Source organism: Scyliorhinus torazame, chromosome 2, assembly GCF_047496885.1.
Source record: "Scyliorhinus torazame isolate Kashiwa2021f chromosome 2, sScyTor2.1, whole genome shotgun sequence".
NCBI classification, from domain to species: Eukaryota; Metazoa; Chordata; class Chondrichthyes; order Carcharhiniformes; family Scyliorhinidae; genus Scyliorhinus; species Scyliorhinus torazame.
The window spans coordinates 196,180,984-196,204,004 of NC_092708.1; the positions used below are offsets into that span (position 1 = coordinate 196,180,984).

Sequence of the window (23,021 nt, forward strand, 5' to 3'; positions counted from 1 at the left end):
TACACAGCTATAGGAAAGAGCAGAGGAGTGCGACTAACTGGCCAGCTCTTTTCAAAGAGCCAGTACAGGCACAAGCCGTAGCAAACACATCAATTGAAGAAATGTTAATTCCTGATGCTTGGAAAGCACACCGAAGATGGGAAACTTCAGAAATCAACAGAGCTGACTCGGAATATTTGTCTTAACGCATCTGGAGAGCATCAGAATAGTCAGTTCTGGGTTGAACAGAAAGATGAGGTAGAGGGAGGAGTGAACGATATGACTGAGATGAAAGTAGACATTCTTGGTCATAGCACAGAACAGGCCCTTCGGCCCTCGATGTTGTGTTGAACATTGTCCGAAACCAAGATCAAGCTATTCCACTCCCTGTCATTCTGGTGTGCTCCATGTGCCTATCCAATAACCGCTTGAAAGTCCCTAAAGTGTCCGACTCCACTATCACAGCAGGCAGTCCATTCCACACCCTAACCACTCTCTGAGTAAAGAACCTACCTCGGACATCTCTCCTATATCTCCCACCCTGAACCTTATAGTTATGGAGAGGACAGGGTATCCTTTCGTGTTTTATAAATACGTGAAGAATCACCGGAGCATTCGAACCTCACTCACATCGATAGAAATGAATGTGATAAGTGTAGAAATGTAAGTAGTGTTTTTAATTTTTATGTAGTCTGGACAGAAACTCTTCCTAACTGCTCTCAATCATTGTAATCTCTCTTTTCTGTGTTCCTGTCAAGATTTTGAAATTGCTGTAGACCAGGAGCAAAAGAATGTGGTTCCCTTTCGTCAGGGTGATGAGATTGGCAGTGATCCTAACATACAGCGGTAAGGTTTACTTGTACGCCTGTTGGAACTTGCTGCCTGGCCGTGTAGAGTTAGGATTTTGAAAGCTTGCCAATGGGATTGCCACAAATTTCCTCATGAGATCCCGCGTGTAAACATCAGTCTCGACACCCCATTGTCATTCTATGTGCCTGCAATTAAAAGATTCCGGACAATTTCTTTGGATTTCGGCTGAAGGTGCGAATCAATTACTGTTGCTTTTTAGTAGATTACCCGGGCAGTTCTCAGCTGTTTCGACACTACCTGCACGATTCGGGAGCACAGCAGATTTCAACTTTTATTCTTTTATTCAGGAAGAGGAATCAAAAAGGGAATCAGTAACTGGTGGTTGTCTGGGAGAACTTTTGAAAGAACATTGAAAACTTTGGCAATGCCATTTGGGTTGAAGCAAAGAAATAGTTATTTTGAACAAAGTCCCGTTGTAAAGGCATTAATCCTTCACTTTGTTGAAATGTTACCCGAAGTGATAACTATCATTCTCTACCTTGCAGAGTGGCTGTGCTTTGTACTCCAGCATCTGCCTTTTGCCTGGGCACAGTGCACCCCAAGGAGAGGTTGGCATTGAAGATTCGGCATCTCGAGGTACTGGGGTACCGTGTGGTATTGGTGAGTATCCTTGGTTTGCAGTTTTTCTAATCCAGTGCTAAAAGGTGTGATTTGCACAAAACAGTTGCTAAAAATCCCACTTCCTGGTGCTCAAAATGAATAAAGTTTCCATAATTTATTTTTTTGGCTAGGCTTTGGATAATTGCCTTGTTTCATGGACAGATATCTGTGTATAATGCAGCATCACAGATAGGTAGTTAAGGGGCCCCCTATAGCTGTAATCTTTTGCCAATTGTGCTTCATTTGCTCGAACACTCAATCATAGGCACAGGAGGAGGCTATTCCGTCCTTCAGCCTGTGTTTTGGGGAGGGAGGTGGCTCCAGGGGTGGTGTTGGGGGATGGGCTGGAGGGATGATTTTGGGGATATGGGCTGGGGGGTTGGTTTTGGGGGAGTGGGCTGGGGGGTGGTGTTGGCGGGATGGATTTGGAGGGGTGTTGTTGGGAGGGGGGGGGGGGCTGGGGAGGTGGTGTTGGGGGGGGGTGTTTGGGGGATGGGCTGGTGGGATGGTTTTTGGGGGTATGGACTGGGGTTTGGTTTTGGGGGAGTGGGCTGGGGGTTGTGTTGGGGGGATGGATTTGGAGGGGTGTTGGGGGAGGGGGCTGGGGAGGTGGTGTTGGGGTGTGGTGTTTGGGGGGTGGGCTCAGGAGGTGGGGGTGGGCTGCTGGGGATGGGCTATTTGAGTATTTGGTTGGAGGATGGGAGTGCTAGGGCTCAGGGGGATGTCGCTATGCAGGAACTCTCCTCCTTCCTCACCCATTCCGCTCCCGGTTCCTTCACCCATCCCCTCACCAATTCTGCTGTAGCTGCCCAGTTTGGGGGGGACCAGGCCTCCCGTGCTGCTTCTCCTTTGTAGGATCCTTTTCTTTGATCCTCGGATTCTTCCCCCCACCACAAACACCATGATTGGTTTGTCTACCGTGTTGAAGAAGGCCTTGGGGATGGAGATTGGGAGCGATCTGACAGGAAGAGGAACTTGGGCTGTACATTCATTTTGATCGTCTGCACCCTCCCCGCCAGCGAGAGTGGGAATGTACCCACCTCTTCAGGTCCCTTTTGACTTGCTCCACCAGACTCTTCAGGTTCTATTTGTAGATCCGTGTCCAGTTGTGGGCTACTTGGATCCCCAGATAGCAGAATTTGGTTTGGGCTTGTTTGAATGGTGGTCCCTCCAGCTCTGCCCCTCCTCTTTGCAGGATCAGCGGGAAGATTTCACTTTTGCTCAGTTTGAGTTTGTAACGCGAGAAGCCTCATTGAACCCTTCCATGCTGGCTTGGGGGTTTGGGATGTAGAGGAGCATGTCGTCCGTATAGAGTGATGCTCTAAGCTCTCTGCCCCCCCTCTGGATACCTGTCCAGCCCTTCGCCATTCTCCATTCCCAGAGCAAACCCCAGCGAGGATAGCGGACATCCCTGCCTTGTGCCCCTGTGCAACTGGAAGTATTTAGAGCTGGTGGTGTTAGCCCGTACGCTCGCAATGGGAGCGCTGTACAGGAGTTTCACCCAAGCCGTTTCAGTACCTCTATGAGGTACTTCCACTCAACTCTATCGAAGGCTTTTTCTGCATCCAGGGAGATGATCACTTCTGGTATTCTCTCCCTGGATGGGATCATTATCACGTTCAGCATGCGCCTGATCTTCGATGTTAGCTGCCTGCCCTTGACAAAGCCTGTCTGGTCCTCTGTGACCACCTCTGGTCTGACACACAACTCTCCAGCCGCTTAGTCAGGGTTTTTTGCCAGGATTTTTGCATCTACATTGATCAGCGAGATTGGTCTGTTGGACTTTATGCTTTTTGGGTACAAGCAGTATTGAGGCTTGTGCTAGTGTTGGTGGCAGGGAGCCCCTTACCAGTGAGTCTGTAAATATCTCCCGCAGGTGCAGGGCCAGTGCTGTCGCGCATTTTTTGTAGACGTCCGCCAGGAATACATCTGGCCCCAGCACCTTCCCGGCCTGCATGGAGTTGATGCTCTCGATGACTTCTCCCAGTAATAATGGTGCTTCCAGGCCCCTTCTCTTTTCCCCCTCGACTGGCATGTCCAGTCCATCAAGACACTGCTCCATCCCCAAGTCCCTCTCCAGGGGCTTGGAGGTGTACCGCCCCAGTAGAAGGTCTCTAAGGCCTTGTTGACCTTTTCCGGCACGGCGACCAGCCTCCCATTGCTGATCCTAACCTGAGCTATTTCCCCCGGGGCTGCCTGCTTTCTCAGCTGATGAGCCAGCAGGTGGCTGGCTTTCTTTCCATGTTCGTAAAAGGTCCCCCCTGTTTAGTCGAGCTGGTGCACTACTTTCCTCGAGGCGAGCAGGTCAAAGTCCATTTTGTAGCTTCTTCCTCTCCACCAATTGCTCTACAGTCGGGGCTGTGGGTAACCTCCTGTCCACCTCCAGTATGGAGTCGACCAGTTGTTGCCTAGCCACCCTCTCCTTCCTATCGCTGCATACCTTGTACTCAATAATTTTTCCTCTTAGCACTGCCTTCAGCACCTCCCAGAAATGGAGGGTGAGACCTCCCCATTCTGGTTGTTGGTAATGTACCCGCCTGTGGCCTGTAATATTGTTTCGTGGAATGCCTTGCCGACAAGGAGGGCCGTGTCCAGCCTCCATGGAGGCATTGGGCCCAGCCCGTCTCCAACCTCACAACCATGTAGTACGGAGTGTGTTCGGAGATTACGATTGCAGAGTATTCCGCTGCTACTACTGCTGGAAGCACCGCCTTCCCTACCAAAAAGAAGTCAATCCTGGTGTAGACCCTGCGTACCTGGGAGAAGGAGGAGAACTCCTCCTCCCCTGGGTGTGTGAACCTCCATGGGTCCACTGCACCCCACCTGTTCTATGAACACTCCCAGTACCTTCGCCATGTATTTTTTTTCCCCTATTTGGGGTTTTATCTCTCTGTCTGCGGGTCCTGTACACAGTTAAATTCCTCTCCCATGATGAGTCGGTGTGTGTCTATGTCGGAGATTTCCGCCATGGTCTTTTTCATGAATTCCGTGTAATCTCAGTTGGGCACGTCCACAACCACTGGTGCTCCTTCCAGGACACCACTAACCATGACATACCATACTCCTTGGTCTCTAACTGTCTTCGTCACAAAAATGCTGTCCTTTTATTGAGCAGTATGGCCAGCGCCCAAGCCCTCGTCCCGTAGCACAAATGGTACTTCTGTCTCACCCACTGTATTGTTGGTCCTTCTCTCTCCGTTTGCCTCCAAGAGACCTATCTATGTCAGCTTTCATACTTTTTAGATGGGCGAAGACTCTGGATCTTTTCACTGGGCCGTTAATTCCCCATATGTTCCAGGTGACTTCTGATGGGGGGTTTCTGTTCCCCCCCCCCCTCCCACTTCCTGCGGGGTCAACCATATTTACCTTGAGGATGCACCCCTGCACTCCAGGGTTTCCCTTTGTTAAGGGGCCATCCAAAATGACCGTGGTCACCATACTCTCAATGAGTCGGGACGCCTGCGCTCCGGGGTTTCCCTTTGTTTATGGGCCACCTAAGATGGCCGCCATCATTAAGTACCCCATTTGGGTGAGTGGGTGAGCCCTTGCACTCCGGGGTTGCCCTTTGTTTGGGGTCACTCCAACGTGGCTGCTTGCGGTGCCTTTGTGTTCCTTGATACCAGGTGCAATCTGCCATAGCGGCCGAGCGCCCTTTTCCCCTTGTCTCTCTGCTATCCCCCCCGCCGTCCCGTCCCTGCGACTGTCCCTTTCCCCAGTTTACCCCTCTATCTGTAGTGCTGTCACTCCCCCCCCACTTCACGGTCGCCAGGCACCTCTCCCCAACGGGACATTCCCCACTCCCCCGCTCGTACTTCCTAGTACTAGCTTACTCTCTAGTGTGGTGCACCGCCCTCCCCGGGGTGCACCGCCCTCCCCGGGGTCAATCTATGCCACCAACCCAACCGACGCATGTCCATTCTCCCTTCCTCCTCCTCACCCCCTCCTGCTCCCTGCTGCCCTCGCCCCCTCCTTTTTGAGACTTAGCTCCAGAATTTAAACACAAGTCGGTTCAGTCTATTGCAAATATTCTCTCAGTGACTCAATACGCTGGGGTATCTGGTTCAACGCTGGTTGCGTTGTTTTCTTTCCAGCCCATGTTTTTAGATGTCATGGGGTCAGCGGTGAACTAGCTGGATGGATCCAGAACTGACTTGGCCATAAAAGACAGAGGGTAGCAGTGGAAGGGTGTTTTTCCAAATGGAGGTCTATAACTAGTGGTGTTCCGCAGGGATCAGTACTGGGACCTCTGCTCTTTGTAATATATATAAATGACTTTGAAGAAAACGTAGCGGGTCTGATTAGCAAGTTTGCGGATGATACTAAGATTGCAGGAGTTGCAGATAGAGATGAAGATTGTCAGAGAACACAGCAGGATATAGATAGGCTGCAAAATTGGGCGGAGAGGTGGCAGATGGAATTTAACCCGGACAAATGCGAGGTGATGCATTTTGGTAGATCCAATTCAGGTGGGAGCTATAAAATAAATGGCAGAACCATCAGGAGCATAGACACACAGAGAGATCTGGGCATGCAGGTCCACAAAAGTGGCAGCACAGGTAGAAATGGTGGTAAAGGAAGCATATGGCATGCTTGCCTTCATAGGACTTCATATCGAGTATAAAAGCTTGAAAATTATGTTACAATTATATAGAACGTTGGTTCGGCCACATTTGGAATACTGTGTCCAATTCTGGTCACCGCACTACCAGAAGGACGTGGAGGCTTTGGAGAGAGTACAGGAAAGGTTTACCAGGATGTTGCCTGGTAGGGAGGGTATTAGCTATGAGGAGAGATTGAATAAACTGGGATTGTTCTTCCTAGAGAGACGGAGGCTGTGGGGTGACCTGATAGAAGTTTAGAAAATTATTAGGGGTGTAGATAGCGTGAACAGTTGGAGGCTTTTTCCCAGAACGGATATGACAATTACAAGTGAGCACAAGTGAGGAGGTGAGGGGGATAAGGTTCAGTGGAGATGTGCAGGGGAAGTTTTTTTACACAGAGGGTGGTGGTGGCCTGGAATGCACTGCCAAGTGAATTGGTTGAGGCAGATATGTTCGCGACCTTTAAGACTTTTCTGGATAGGCACATTGACAGACGGGCTATAGAAGGATATAGGCAGCTGGTCTAGATAGGACACGTGATCGGCGCAGGCTTGGAGGGCCGAAGGGCATGTTCCTGTACTGTATTGTTCTTTGTTGTTTGACTGCAATGAAATCGTGTTCCCTGCCCTGGAGTGTCACTCAGAGCTTGGCTGGGTATGGCATTCCGAACTGCACTTTGTTTTTATAGGGCAGCAAGGTAGCACAAGTGGATAGCACTGTGGCTTCACAGCGCCAGGGTCCCAGGTTCGATTCCCTGCTGGGTACTGTCTGTGCGGAGTCTGCACGTTCTTCCCGTGTCTGCGTAGGTTTCCTCCGGGTGCTCCGGTTTCCTCCCACAGTCCAAAGACGTGCAGGTTGGTGGATGGTCATGATAAATTGCCTTTAGTGACCAAAAAGGTTAGGAGGGGTTATTGGGTTACGGGGATAGGGTGGAAGTGAGGGCTTAAGTGGGTTGGTGCGGGCAAGTGTGACTGGCTTAGTGATAGAAACTGGGCGGCATGGACAAGCTGGGCTGTAAACATTTATGACTCTATTCTCCAGCTCCCTGATCATCGCCTCCTGAATCTCCAGCCGTCTTTCTGCCTTTTCCATTGCCGCATGCAGGGTGACCAGCGTATTTGCGACTTTTACCGTTGCCATCATCTCTGTTTTTTTTAAAAATATGTTTTATTGAAATCTTTTTTTTCCCCAAACAACAATTTTTCCCCTCTTACAAAGCAAACGCAACAATAACAATACAGAAATTTTTAACAATACACAAGTAACAAAACCCCTTTATCTTTGACCTAAACTAAACTAAAACTCCCCCCCCCCCCCCCCCCTCCCCCTGGGTTGCTGCTGCTGGTCCTCTGTCTTCCCTCTAACGTTCCCCTAGGTAGTCGAGAAATGGCTGCCACCGCCTGGTGAACCCTTGAGCCGATCCTCTCAGGGCAAACTTTATCTGCTCCAGTTTAATGAACCCCGCCATATCATTTACCCAGGCCTCCAGTCCGGGGGGGTTTTGCCTCCTTCCACATGAGTAGGATCCTGCGCCGGGCTACTAGGGACGCAAAGGCCACAACGTCGGCCTCTTTCGCCTCCTGCACTCCCGGCTCTTCCGCAACTCCAAATAGAGCTAACCCCCAGCCTGGTTTGACCCGGGCCTTCACCACCCGCGAAATCACTCCCGTCACTCCCTTCCAATACCCTTCCAGTGCCGGGCACGCCCAAAACATATGTGCGTGGTTTGCCGGGCTCCCGCCACACCTCCCACATTTGTCCTCCACTCCAAAGAACCTGCTCAATCTTGCTCCCGTTATGTGTGCTCTATGTAGCACCGTAAATTGAATCAGGCTAAGCCTGGCGCATGAGGAAGAGGAATTTACCCTGCTTAGGGCATCAGCCCACATACCCTCCTCTATCTCCTCCCCTAGTTCTTCTTCCCACTTTCCTTTTAGTTCGCCCACCGACTCCTCCCCCTCTTCCCTCATCTCTCGGTAAATCTCTGACACCTTGCCCTCTCCGACCCACACCCCTGAAAGCACCCTGTCCTGTATCCCCTGTGTCGGGAGCAACGGAAATTCCCTCACCTGTTGTCTAGTAAACGCCCTCACCTGCATATATCTCAAGAAATTTCCCCGGGGCAACTTATACTTTTCCTCCAATGCTCCCAAAGCTCGCAAAAGTCCCATCTATAAATAAATCTCCCACCCTCCTAATTCCCAACTGGTACCAGCTCTGAAATTCTCCATCCATTCTTCCTGGGGCGAACCTATGGTTGCTCCTGATTGGGGACCCCACCAGGGCTCTCCGCACCCCTCTCTGTCGCCTCCACTGTCCCCAGATATTCAATGTTGCCGCCACCAACGGGTTCGTGGTAAACATTTTAGGTGAGATCGGTAGCGGCGCCGTCACCAGCGCCTCTAAACTCGTCCCTTTACAGGACTTTCTCTCCAGTCTTTTCCACGCCGTTCCCTCACCCTCCATCATCCACTTACGTATCATTGCCACATTGGCGGCCCAATAGTAATCGCCCAAGTTCGGTAGTGCCAATCCTCCTCTGTCCCTACTACGCTGAAGGAACCCCCTCCTTACTCTCGGAACTTTCCCTGCCCACACGAAACTCGTGATGCTCCTGTCTATTTTATTAAAAAAGGTCTTGGTGATTAGTATAGGGAGACATTGAAATACAAATAAGAACCTCGGGAGGACCATCATCTTAATTGCTTGCACCCTGCCCGCCAGCGATAGAGGCTGCATGTCCCACCTCTTGAAGTCCTCCTCCATTTGTTCTACCAACCGTGTCAGATTAAGTCTGTGCAAGGTTCCCCAGCTCCTAGCGATCTGAATCCCCAGGTATCGGAAGTTTCTTTCCACTTTCCTTAGAGGCAAGCCTTCTATCTCTCTACTCTGGTCCCCTGGATGTATCACAAATAATTCACTCTTTCCCCATGTTTAGCCTTTCCCCCGAGAAATCCCCGAACCCCCTCAAAATTCGCATAACCTCTATCATGCCCCCCGCTGGGTCCGACACGTATAACAATAGGTCATCCGCGTATAACGAGACTCGGTGTTCTTCTCCCCCTCTAATCACCCCTCTCCATTTCCTGGAGCCTCAACGCCATGGCCAGAGGTTCAATTGCCAACGCGAACAACAATGGAGACAGAGGGAATCCCTGTCTTGTTCCCCTATATAGTCGGAAATACTCCGATCTATGTCGACCTGTAACTACGCTTGCCGTTGGAGCCCCATAAAGAAGTCTAACCCAGCTAATAAACCCGTTCCCAAACCCAAACCTCCTTAACACTTCCCATAAATACTCCCACTCCACCCTATCAAATGCCTTCTCTGCGTCCATTGCCGCCACTATCTCTGCCTCCCCCTCCACTGGGGGCATCATTATCACCCCTAATAGTCGTCGCACGTTAACATTCAGTTGTCTCCCTTTTACGAACCCTGTCTGGTCTTCGTGCACCACCCCCGGGACACAGTCCTCTATCCTCGATGCCAGTACCTTTGCCAACAATTTGGCGTCCACGTTCAATAATGAAATGGGTCTATAGGACCCGCACTGCAACGGATCTTTATCCCTCTTCAAAATTAACGATATCGTCGCCTCCGACATCGTCGGGGGTAGAGTCCCCCCTTTCCTGGTCTCATTGAACGTCCTTACCATCAACGGGGCCAACAAGTCCACATATTTTCTGTAATACTCCACCGGGAACCCGTCTGGTCCTGGGGATCATCTCTGTTTTGATGGCATCCTTGTTTGAACTCCCTCCATTCATTCATCAGGGGTGGGGGAGCCCTGTGTGTTGTCTAGTGATCCTTCCCATTCAGGTGTGGCCGGGACCTCATCGCCCCATGTGCTTGCCAATGCCTCAATCCTTCTCTGCAGGCTTTTACTGTCTTTGACATCTTTTTGGCACGTGGAGTTGTTGCCACTTGACACGTCTTGCCTTAATGGTGTTGCAGGAGGGTAAAGGGTTTCTCCCCATTTTAGCGGGCTATTTTGGGCTGAAAGTGCCTAAATTTTAGTTTTGAGGAGGAGATCCACCTTTCACACATCCGCTCAGCTCATCCCCGTCACTGGACGCCTAACTATAATTTTGACTTTATACTCCCAGTAACTATCTTAGGTGGACAAAAGGGTCTGTTGTCGAACAGGGGATATCCACTTTAGATAATGTCTCTGTGGTTCAAGCAATTGTCTTCTGCCAACCTGTGAGGCAATTGTTTTTAAAATTCATTCCAATGTGGGCAATGCTGGCTGGGTGGGCTGCATTCGTCATCTCTACCTGCACAGAGCAGGAGAGGAGTGGACTGCTCCCTTTGAAATGATTTGATAGATCTGAGTGGCTTACGAGGCCAATTCAGGAGGTAGTTAAGAGTCAGCCATGTTGGATGTAAGATCATAACATGTAGGAGCAGAATTAGGCCATTTGGCCCATCGGGCCTGCTCTGCCATTCTATCACAGCTGATATGTTCCTCATCTGTTCCCTGCAATGCTAGACTTAAGAGCTGGATTGCAAAATCAGCCAGAGCAAAATGGAGGACTTGAGTCAATTATCGGGCAGAGCATGTGAGGACTCCCTTAAAATACACCAATGAAACTGTTGGTTCAATTAAATAGCTTCATGTTCACATTTACTGGTATCAGCATTTTATTTCCAGATTTTTTTAAACATGAATTCAAATTCTCCAACTACCAACTCCCCAAAATGAGCAGAAAATCAAGGTTGACACTCCAGCGCAGTACTGAGGGAGTGTACTGCACGGTGTGTCTGCATCTATGCACAGAGAAAGCAGGACGAACTTTAAAATATATATGTTTCAGATTAAAATATTTGTGCATCCACCCGCTGACCGCCTGGCTGTGTTTGGAGACTCAGTACATGAGAGGTTGAAGGTACAAATGTGTTTTCTGTCATATCCGAAAATCTTCTGTGGTTGGTCACAAATGAATCGCAGGTTGTCCAATGTCCTTTGTGGGAGGGGAAGGTTTTAATGCCAGTTATCTCCCTTTACTATTTTAATTCTGATTTTCCTCCCCGCATTCTCTCTGTTTATTCCAGGTCTCAGAACACGAGTTTGGGAAGCTATCAGAAGATGAGCGAGTTGATTTCCTGAAGAGCGCGATCTTTGCTGAATGAGCAGCCTTTGAGGATCGGTGCCGCTTAACTGAGGACATTGAACTCAATTGCTCTTGGTGGCCCCTAAATAGTCAGCTTCAGCAGGTCTATGGTGTAGCTGCACCCTTCGATAATTAATGTCTCTAAATTGAATCTAAGCTTTGTTTGCCCTGAAGCTATCGATTCAGATTGATCTCTGGTTCAGAATGAAGTTGGAACAGATGCACTCAGCTTTCTGTTTTAATCAGGAGTACGGGGAAGGTTTGATGAATCAATTAGTCTTCCTTTCAGTAAGATAGTAAATTTTGTCCTGGAGCAAAGACTCAGGGGGAGCTAACATTGCTGTTGCATTTCCCCACACCTTGATTCTCCCTGACCCCAACCCAAGCCTGATAGTCAGCTCCTACCCTTGCTTTGAGGGTCCACATCACAATGGGTTTGTCCTGTGGATTATTTGCAGTAGTTTTGTCCAGGTCCTCCTAGAATTTGTCCTTATTGTTGGAGCATTTGCACTGAGGAGTTGATTCATGAGGCGATCGTTTATACCCCATGGGAGAGTGTCGAAACTTTTTTTGTGAAGACAGACGTGTTGAAAAAGCCGACACCTGCCTCTCTCTTTTTGTCTCACCGATCCAGACGATTGTGTAGCCTGTTGATAGCTCTGTTACTGTCATTCTTCTGCTAGCCTGGTTTAGCTTAAAGCAGCAATGTCAACATTGTATTGTGATCGCTCCCTGACAACTAGCGTAGTTCTGCGTTGGGGTTAGATGCTGTTGTTGTTCCAAGAAGCTAAGTAGTTTCCATTTCTTCTTTTTGTCTCACCCACAATACATGGCAGTGTGCGGGTGAATACTAAAGAAGCACATTTTTCAGGATATAACGGGATGTTTGTAATGGACTCGGTAAGGTGTTCATGAATCGATTACAGTGGAAGATGGATTGAGGGTGGCCAGCCCCACTCTCAAACTTACCCATCTGTTCCTGCTGGCTTGACAAATCAAGCTGACTGGAGATGTGGTCGACTGCAGTGGAGAACGTTATACCTTCTGCGTCTGTGCCAGTGAACTTCAGAGCCTTGCAGTGTTGTCTGTAAATTGTCAAGACACTTCCACCAGTTTAGTACTAAAACATTTTACCCAGATGCCCTTATTTATGAGATGAACAAAGGACAAACGTCATTAAATGTCATTTTAAAAAAAATAAAAAATTTAATGTGCCGATTTTTGTTTTCCAATTAAGGGGCAACTTAGCGTGGTCAATCCACCTAACCTGCACATCTTTGGATTGTGGAAGTGAGACCCACACAAACACGGGGACAATGTGCAAACTCCACACGACAGTGACCCGGGGCCAGGATCAAACCTGGGTCCTCGGCACCAATAGGCAGCAGTGCACAAGCACAAGTTCATGATTCAACTCAAATTTATTCACAAGCACAATAAAACAGTTACTATCCCAAATTATCTCCATATTATCTGCCCAAGATTCTAATACTACCTGGGCCGATGAACAGATCGAGCTGCGGGTTGTCTCGGGGCCCTCATCTGCGAAGGTGGTTCCCGCATGCCTCTTCTATCCGTCTCTGGTTCCCCGCCGAGTCTGGTTGGTCCGTAGTGTCCATGTCGACTCTTCGCTGGGAGGGTCTTTGGGTGTCCCTTCTTATTCCCCTCTTTGCGTCCTTCCAAAATGTTCTCTAGCCCTCAGCCGATAAGGTCACTGGGCGGGGTCACAACATCCAATGGAGTTGTCGATTACAACTCTGCAGGACACCATGAAACGCAGCTCCCTCCCAAAACTAGTTGTCCATTCTCAGGTGCATTGTCCACGGACAACCTTGTCCAATGTAAGTTAATGGCGGGAAATCAAGGTGCCAGAAAGACTGGCTGCATCTGGGAAATCCACAGCAATCAATCTATCTGAATGGGGCCGATTCTCTCTGATCTCCTGTTTACAGGACAAGTCCAGACTTGCCCCGGCTGTCTATCTGTGTATTTGAACTTGGCTGTTTTAATTCCCATCTGTCTGACTCTGGGTTAATTTAAAATGTCCAATTCTGTATCGGGCCTAAGATTCAGGCCGTTGACCATTTTACCACAGCATTCAGCTATACTACGATGCTTTCAGTGCCAGTCAGAGAATACCATTTCCTCTGCTGCATCCACCAAGCCATTATCCCTCACATGTGGAGACCACCCCACATGATACGCTCACCTAGTTTGTGCTGCAAACCTACTGTGATGTGGCCACTGCCATGAACAAGCAGCTGCACAGAGCCATAGGGGCAAAGCTGAGAGAGTTGCGAGGACCAGGTGTAGTTATCCGTTCTTCTGTAATGAAGGCTGCAGCTGACGCCTGATGGAGGGGCTACAGCTGGTAACATCTCTCTAATGCCGCACCCTCCTTCCTAAAGTGCGGTTCCTTGAACTGAATGAAATACTCCAGTTGAGGCTGAACCTGTGTTTTCTACAGGTTTCACGTAACTTCCTTGCTTTTGTACTTTGCATCCCTATTGATGGAGCCGAGAATACCTTATGCTATATTAACTGTGCTCTCAACCTGCCCTTCCACCTTCCCCAATCGATGCACATTTACCCCCACGTCCCTCTGCTCCTTTAGAATTGTACCCTTTATTTTATAGTGTCTCTAAATTCTCCCAACCAAAATTAATCAGTTCACACTTCTCTACATTAAATGTCATCTGTTGTTTGTCCGCCCATACCACCAACCTGTCCTTCTGAAGTTCTACGCTATCCTCCTCACCGTTCACAATTCCTCCAAGTTTCATATCATCTGCAAATTTATGAATTTGCAGGTTTTGCAAGTGTGAGTTGGCTGAGTATGGCTTACACTCTGCTTATTACAAAAAAACAAAGGAACGTGTTGTTTAATTCACAGTACCTCCAAATATCTGTATCATTTGCACATTTTGAAGTTGCGTCCTGTACACTAAGATCTGGGCCATTAACATAATCAGGAAGGGCAGGGTCCTAATGCTGACCCCTGGGAAACTGCTACAGTCTGAAAGCTGACCGTTCATCACGAGACTTTGTTTTCTGTCACTCTGCCAATCCTGAATCTGTGCTGCTATTGTCCCTTTTATTCTATTGTAAGAAGAATGTGGATTAGATGTACAATTTACTTTTTTAATAAAAGTAACGTGATAGATATAGTAACAAATGCAAGGTGTGTATAAAGCCAGTCTAGCTAAATCAAAGAGAGATAGCATCTTTCAGGATGTCCCACTGTGTTATACAGCAAAATAAAATACTTTTGAAACATAGTCGCTGTTGTAATATAGAAAATGCGGGAACCCATTTGCAAGGTCCGACAAACGGCACTGTGATAACGACCAGATAATCGTTAGCGACTCAATTTGCAAATACAGATATATCATACAAGTTAACTCATGACCAGTAAAGCCGCTATCTGGTTGAGAAGGGAGCATAAGGATTGACATTTGTACCAAAGAACCTGTTTCTGTCCTGTAAGTTCTCTGTCTTATGATGTCCCGATTGTGAGGAATTGGCATAATGTTTCCCACCACTTATAGTTGTCACACTGGTGTCAGCTCAATTTACCCCTATGCGCTATGAACACTGCACCCTAGAAATGAAAGAACTACAATTCTGATGAAAATAGCATTGGGAAAAGCACATGACAACTGAGATCCAGGAGCTGGGGTGAATGGAGGAGGGAGGCAGGAGTCAACAAGAAGTCAAATGTCATCTCCCAGGACAAACGAGGTGCTGAGAAGGGTGCCCAGAAATTCAGAAAATCCGGTTGGGGGTTGTCTTGTTTTTATGTTGCACGATAATCAACATAATTATTGTAAAGTAACTTTATTAAGAATAGATGAGATACACAATTGCGGCCTAGACTTCTAGTATGGTTACAGTTTAGATTTACAAGTACTATCGGGCCTCTGATTCCTGGCTCAGTTGACCCAATGAAGTATAGAGTGTACCATATTCTATCTAATACTGTAATCCAATCTCTCTAATATGATGGCTGGAAGCAAAGGGACTGCTGTTGCACAACATGCAGAAGCTCACCCCAATTTGCATCTTTGCTCACCACTCGCAGAGGGTGTCAAACTTCGAACGGTCATGAGACTAGTTGAATGGGCATACAAATGGCAGATGAGATTTAGACGAACAGTATGAAGTGATTTTAGTAGAAAGACCAAGGAGTTGCATAAACTACATCTCCACATCATAAACTAAACAGCACAATTCTAAAGGAGTTTCCAAAGCAGTGGGGCCTGGGGGTATATGCATACAAATCATTGAAAGTAGCAGGACAGGTTGAGGAATTGGTTAATAAAGCATATGGGATTCTGGGCTTTGCAAATAGGGGCATAGAGTATAAAATCATGGGAGTTATGAGGAAACTATAAAACAAAGCTGGGTGGGAGAGTGAGCTGTGAGGAGGATGCAGAGATGTTTCAATGGATTTCGACAGGCTGAGTGAATGGGCAAATGTGTGGCAGATGCAGTATAATGTGGATAAATATGAGGTTTTGAAGCAAAAACAGGAAGGCTGATTATTATCCAAATGGCTATAAAGAGAGGGGAATGTGTAACGAGACCTGGGTGTCCTCGTACGCCAGTCACTGAAGGTAAGCATGCAAGTGCAAGCATGGTAAAGAAGGCAAATGGTAGGTTGCCCTTCATAGCAAGAGAATTTGAGTACAGGAGCAGGGATCTCTTGCTGCAATTATACAGGGCCTTGGTGAGACCTCACCTGGAATTTTGTGTGCAGTTTTGGTCTCCTTATCTGAGGACTATCTGTGTGTGTGTGTGGTGGAGACAGATTCAAGTGAATCAGGAAGTTATCTGAAGAGAGAAAAGAGAATGCAGTGCTAAAGGCAAAAAAATGGTGGGATGGGACGAGATGAGTTATTCTCAGAGAGCTGTCACAGACACGATGGGTCAAATGGTTTCATTCTGTGCTGTAATCATTCTTTGATGTTTGGCTCGGGTCAAATGCACAAGGCAAACTTTTCTGCAGTCCGAAACAGCTCTGAAACAGCAAGACCACCTTTGTTCGTGGGATTGACTGTGGCTAATCGCAAAGTACGAAGATCCACCAAAAGTGACAATAAAGATTTTTTTTTAAAGATGTCTCTCCTTTTTCCATGACCTCCAACACTTGGATTCCTGAGAACCTAAAGAGAGAGCCCCAAGGTGATAGTCAAGGAACTACCACCTGAACTATATTAGGTCATATTATGTGACGTGATCATCGCTGGCTGATTAGAGTGTGAGAATTCCCTTCACTTTTATCACATCTTAGCAAAAATATCAGTTAGTTACCAGTATTGGGGTGTAGAGAAGATTTTGAATCAAATGCATAGCCACAGATGCATCTCTTCAGTTTCGCAGGAAATTAAAGCTGATTTCAGTAATGAGTATGCTAAGAAGGGGATTCAGTTTGAGAACATATGAAATAGGAGCAGGCACAGGCGAATCCGTCCTGCAAGCCCATTCCACCATTCAATGAGATCATCTACTTCAACACCATTTTTCTCCACTAGCCTCTTATCCATTGATGTTTTAAAGATGTATGAATCTATCAATCTCTATGACTGAACCTTGAAGCCATCTGGGAATTCCAAAGATTCACCACCCTCTTAAGTGAAGAAATTCCTCCTCATCCCAATCCTAATTGCCTGGCCCTTTGCTCTGAAACCCTGTCCCCTGGTTCTAGACCCTCTGAGCAGACAGTCAGCCAGGGGTCCACCTGGCCACAGAATTTTCTCAATTGTCCAATTCTAAAAGCTTAAATGATCTTCGAGGTTAGAGGAGAGATCTCCAGAACTGAATCCTGCTCAAAATGAGAAAATAGCAAACCTGGAAGATATTCCTTCCTTACTGGGATGGGGCACCTTGTGATCTTGTTGTGGTCTTCTGCTATGAGTCAAATCTCTGAGTTAATGTATGCAAGGCTGTTGAGCATTGAGTCCCACCTCAAGATTTCTGCAATTCTCATTTTGTTGCTTTGTCCAATCCTTATTTTTAAATCCTTCGATTGGCCTTGTCCGCCCCTATCTCTGCAATCTCCTCTCCAGCCTCACAGCTCTCCGAGACATCTGCCCTCCTCAAATTCTGGCACCTTGTGCATCAAGATTTTAATTGCTCTACCATTGGTGGCTATGTCTTCAGCGGCCATGGCTTTAAGTCTGTCATTATTACCTTATATGACCTGGTGTCAAATTCTGTTTTGTAACGCTCCTGTGAATTGCCGCGGGATATTTTATTGCATTTTGTTAAATGTTGCTACATAAATACAAGTTGTTATTCAAAGTATTCATAAGGAATTCATTAACCTACTCTGTGATCAACATCAATGTAGCCACAGAGAATCCATCAGGAAACTCACCACTGAGGCACCCTGGTAGGAGAGTCTGATCTAGCCAGCCCCTCACTGCCAACTCCCGGCGACCCAGAGACGCAGAGTGTCCACAGCACCTGCTCTGCCCTCCAGGCCACCACGATCAGTACCTATGAAGAAACACTCAAGTCACCTGACCAGGAAACACCAAAACTGGTTCAACGAGAATGCAGAGGTGAGAAGCTGAAAGCGCAAGTCTTTGCTGAACCTGAAACAACAATCCAAACTCAAAAATAAGGAAGCAGCTCTGCAGGCGGCTGAGATCCAGCAAAAAACCTGCAACCTAATGAATAGGTAGATGGCGGGTGGAGAAAGTGCAGGAGATCCAGCAGTTAGCCGACAGCGTGAGATTTCTTTAGCACAGCCCAAGCAAGTGGGCCCAAGCAACTCAGCCCACTGCTGGCCGAGAACAGAGAGGTGCTCATCAAAAACAGAGAGGCAGTCAGCACTTCGAAGACCTCCTTAACAGTAACTATCTTCATTACTGAAATATGTAGTAGCGAGTGTTCTCAACTACATCCTGCAGCATATTAACCATCACCATCTGAGCAGAAACCCAACCTGGCGCATGGAAGAAAAGGCCATCCAACAGCTAAAGAACAACAAGGCATCAGGAGCAGATGGAATCTCCGCCAAAGCAGTAAAACATGGTGGAGAAACACTATTGGAACAAATACATGACCTTATTTCCTGTTGTGTTGGACGCTCTGGATCCGTGGAACACATACAGGTCACCAACACTTGAAATAGTGCAACACTATTTTATTGAGTCATTAACAGTTTAACATACTCTCACTGTGGGTTAACACAATACTAGCTTTAACTAAAGACCTTGGCCTTGTCCTAACCAGTCGATGCGCTCAGCACATGGTGAATGTCTGTGCTGCAGGCTGTGAGCTCTGTCCTACTAGGAAGCTGCAGCTCGAATGACCGGGAACTCTGATGCCCCCTGTCTTTATAGTGTGTGTGCTCTAACTGGTGATTGGCTGCGGTGTGTGTGTTGATTGGTCCCACTGTGTGTCCATCAGTGTGTGTGTCTGCACCATGATATACTGGTGTATATTATGACATTTACCTTATCTGGAAGGAGAACATGTCGGGAGATCTCAGAGATGCTGTAATCGTGACCATCTTCAAGAAAGGTGACAAGTCCGGGTAGCACGGTGGCGCAGTGGGTTAGCCCTGCTGCCTCACGGCATCGAAGTCCCAGGCTCGATCCCGGCTCTGGGTCACTGTCCGTGTGGAGTTTGCACATTCTCCCTGTGTTTGCGTGGGTTTCGCCCCCACAACCCAAAAGATGTGCAGGGTAGGTGGATTGGCCACACTAAATTGCCCCTTAATTGGAGAAAAATGAATTGGGTGCACTAAATTTATTTCAAAAAAGAAAGGTGACAAGTCCGACTGCAGTAAATGCAGAAGACTTTCCCTGCTGTCAGCCCCTTCCAAAGAAGGTAAGCGTGCCGTATGTCTTCTTGACCACCTTCTCCACCTGCGTGGCACTTTCAGTGACCTGAGGATCTGTACCCCCTCTGCATGTCAATATTCTTAAGTGTTCTGACATTTACTGTACATTTCACACCTGTATTAGATCTTCCAAAATGCATGACCTCACATTTTTCCAACTAAATCCATCTGCCATTTCTCCGCCCAATCTCTACCTGATCTATATCCTGCTATATCCTCTGACTGTCTTCCTCGCTATCTACAATTCCATCAAACTTTGCGTTGTCCGCAAATTTACTAATCAGACCAGTTATAATTTCCTCCAAATCATTTATATGTACTCCAAACAGAAAAAGGTCCCAGCACCGATCCTTGTGGAACACCACTAGTCACAGCCCTCCATTCATAAAAGCATCTTTCCACTGCTACTCTCTGTCTTCTATGACCGAACCAGTTCTGTATTCATCTTGCCAGCTCACCTCTGATCCTGTGTGACTTCACCTTCTGTACCAGTCTACCATGTGGGACCTTGCCAAAGACCTTACTGAAGTCCATGTACGCAACATCCATTATCCTACCTTCATCAACCATCTTTGTCATTTTTACTCAAAAACCTCGATCAAGTTAGTGAGACACAACCTCCCCTTCACAAAACCATGCTGCCCCACTAATATGTCCACTTGCTTCCAAATTGGAGTAAATCCCGTCTCCAAGAATCCTTTCCAATAATTTCCCCACCACTGACGTACGGCTCACTGGCCTGTAATTTCCTGGATTATTCTTGCTACTCTTCTTAAACAAAGGAACAACATTGGCTATTCTCCAGTCTTCTGGGACCGCACCTGTAGCCTGTGAGGAAAGAAAGATTTCTGTCAAGGCCCCAGCAATTTCCTCCCTTGCCTCAGTATTCTGGGGTAGATCCCATCAGGCCCTGGGGACTTATCTACCTTAATGTTTTTTCAAGATGTCCAACACCTCTTCCTTTTTGATCACAATGTGACCTAGACTATCTACAACTCTTCCCCAGACTCATCATCCACTAAGTCCTTCTCTTTGGTGAATACTGATGCAAAGTACTCATTTCGTGCCTTGCCCATTTCCTCTGGCTCCATGCATAAATTCCCTCCCCTGTCCTTGAGTGGGCCAACCCTTTTCTTGGCTACCCCCTTGCTCTTTATTTATGTATTAAAAACCTTGGGATTTTCCTTAATCCTGTTTGCCAATTACTTTTTGTGACCCGTTTTAGCCCTCCTGACTCTTTGTTTGGGTTCCTCCCTACTTTCCTTGTATTCCTCACGGGCTTCTAGCCCTAACGAATGCGTCCTTTTTCTTTTTGACTCACAATATCCCTCGTTATCCAAGGTTCCTGAACCATGCCATATTTATCCTTCTTGCTCACAGGAAAATGCCATTCCTGAATTCCTATCAACTGACATTTGAAAGCCTCCCACATGTCAGATGTTGATTTACGCTCAAACATCCGCCCCCAATCTAGATTCTTCAGTTCCTGCCTAATATTGTTAGAATTAGCCTTCCCCCAATTTAGTACCTTCACCCGAGGACTACTCTTATCTTTATCCAACAGTATCTCAAAACTTACTGATTATGGTCACTATTCCCAAAATGTTCCCCGACTGAAACTTCGACCACCGGGCCAGGCTCATTCCCAGTTCCAGTATAGCCCCTTCGCTAGTTGGACTATTTACATATTGTTTCAAAAAGCCCTCCTGGTGCTCCTTAAAACCTCTGCCCCATCTACGCACCTAGCACTAAGTGAGTCCCAATTAATATAGTACGAAGTCTTACAACACCAGGTTAAAGTCCAACAGGTTTGTTTCGATGTCACTAGCTTTCGGAGCGCTGCTCCGTCCTCAGGTGAGGAAGGAGCAGCGCTCCGAAAGCTAGTGACATCGAAACAAACCTGTTGGACTTTAACCTGGTGTTGTAAGACTTCGTACTGTGCTCACCCCAGTCCAACGCCGGCATCTCCACATCATGGCTACCAATTAATATAGGGGAGGTTAAAATCACCCACCACAACAACCCTGTTGCTTTTACACCTTTCCAAAATCTGCCTACATATCTGCACCTCTATCTCCTACTGGCTGTTGGGAGGCCTGTAGGAGGCCTGGGGGACCCCAATATTGTGACTGCACCCTTCTTATTCCTGAGCTCTACCCATATAGGCCGTGAATCAGGCTGACTTCCTGATCCTCCTTGGTGACCACAGGGCAAGACTCTATTGTGTTGGCCTTTTTATTGCAAAATTTTATCAAAAATATCAAAGCATATTTCCTGGAGACATCCTGTTTGGATAGTCAGCGCTCAGCACCTTTTTATTCTCTTTTCTTATTTTTTAAATTAAAAAAAAAACAATTTAAAGTGCCCAATTCTTTTTCCTCCAATTAAGTGACAATTTAGCGTGGCCAATCCACCTACCCTGTACATCTTTGGGTTGTGGAGGTAGACTCACACAGACACAGGAGGAATGTGCAAACTCCACACGGACAGTGTTCTGGAGCCAGGATCGAACCCGGGTCCTTGATGCCGTGAAGCAGCAGTGCTAACCACTGCTCCACCATGCTGCCCCTCTTTTTATTCTCTTTAGCCTGGTCCCTGCCTTCGTCCAGACAAATCCATTCATCGCAAACTTGTTTCCACAAGCAAAACAATGGTCTGATGTCTCTGGCTCCCAAGTTGTCATGTAGGTGATAAAGTCCATTTCTCCTTCCTTACCTGCTGTTGATGTCTGTATAGTGGCTGTGATCTGGGAGAAAGGTCACCCAGCTTCTTTAATTGGATTGTCTGAGGGCTGTTGTTTTGCCTTTGAGATGATAATGTTCCAGTGTCATCACACAGCATTGATTTGGTTTCGGTATGGACATATTTTGAAGATTAACCTCTTACAGTACTATTTTTCTCTATGTGTTGAGGTTTGACCTGTTTGTTTGCAGTGTTTATGTCCACAAATCTTTGGGGATTTCATATTTAGAAATAATAATAACCTCTATTAGTGTCACAAGTAGGCTTACATTAACACTGCAATGAAATTACTGTGAAAATCCCCGAGTTGCCACACTCCGGCGCCTATTCGGATACATGGAGTGAGAATTCAGAATGTCCAATTCACCTAACAGCACGTTTTTCGGGACTTGTGGAAGGAAATTAGAGCACTCGGAGGAAACCCACGCAGACACGGGGAGAACGTGCAGACTCGCACAGACAGTGATCCAAGCCGGGAATCGAACCCAGGTCCCTGCCGCTGTGAAGCAACAATGCACCCACTGTGCTACTGAACACATGTATGGTTTCGGAGGATTCCTATCCCTTTTGAGATGTAATGATGGTGGCCGATTTGGAAGGAGGGATACCAGTAATTATAGTAATATACAAGTTTGGGGAGCGGCCGTGATGGGACATTTTGGGGAAATTTACCCCAGTGAACCAGGGTAAGGGAGGAAAGTGGCAGAGGCAGCGAAATGGATGGTGTCCATTCTTGCGACAATTCCGGAGTGTGCAACAACTGCTTTTTTGGTTCATCACTGCTTATCGAAAACACAATGGGAAAGGGACCCTTGCATTTCTCTAACACGTTTAACAACCTCAAAGGTCTCAATTGTGTAGCCATCTCAGATGGCCACGTGCAAAGGACCATGGGAATGATGGCCAACCCAGGACTCAAACATTCTCAGAGCTTGTGTGTGCATTTGCAACCCAGATAGCTAGACGCGATCGAAACCCCCGCTCGTTTGCATTCTAATGGCCCATTTCCCCAGAACGAAAGAACTGTACTCAGGTAAACGATACAGATACAGACTAATCGGCGCCACTTCCTTTACTCAGGGAGCCCAAATAGCCAAGGTCAATGACCGCTAAGGACACGTCCAGCCATCAAGGTACCCGCCCCTTTATTGGCCGAAATCAAAGGCAGTGATCGAAGCCTGTCGAATTATTGGGTCCAAGTTAAGGACCGCCCCAAAGAGCGTGAAATCCCAGAGGGATAAGAAGAGACACAGCCATGT

At 47.3% G+C, this 23,021-nt stretch overlaps 1 protein-coding gene across 2 annotated transcripts in view; it reads left to right on the forward strand.

Annotated features, from left to right (window-relative positions):
- fastkd2 (FAST kinase domains 2) overlaps positions 1 to 14,443 on the forward strand; it is a 52,473-nt gene extending 38,030 nt beyond the window's left edge. For both annotated transcript variants that reach the window (XM_072482137.1, XM_072482145.1), the window contains exons 10-12: positions 738 to 825; positions 1,335 to 1,449; positions 11,107 to 14,443. In XM_072482137.1, the coding sequence (XP_072338238.1) occupies positions 738 to 825; positions 1,335 to 1,449; positions 11,107 to 11,184 (281 nt within the window). In that variant the 3' untranslated portion in view covers positions 11,185 to 14,443. The remainder of the gene's footprint in view (positions 1 to 737; positions 826 to 1,334; positions 1,450 to 11,106) is intronic.
- The last annotated feature ends 8,578 nt before the right edge of the window (positions 14,444 to 23,021 follow it).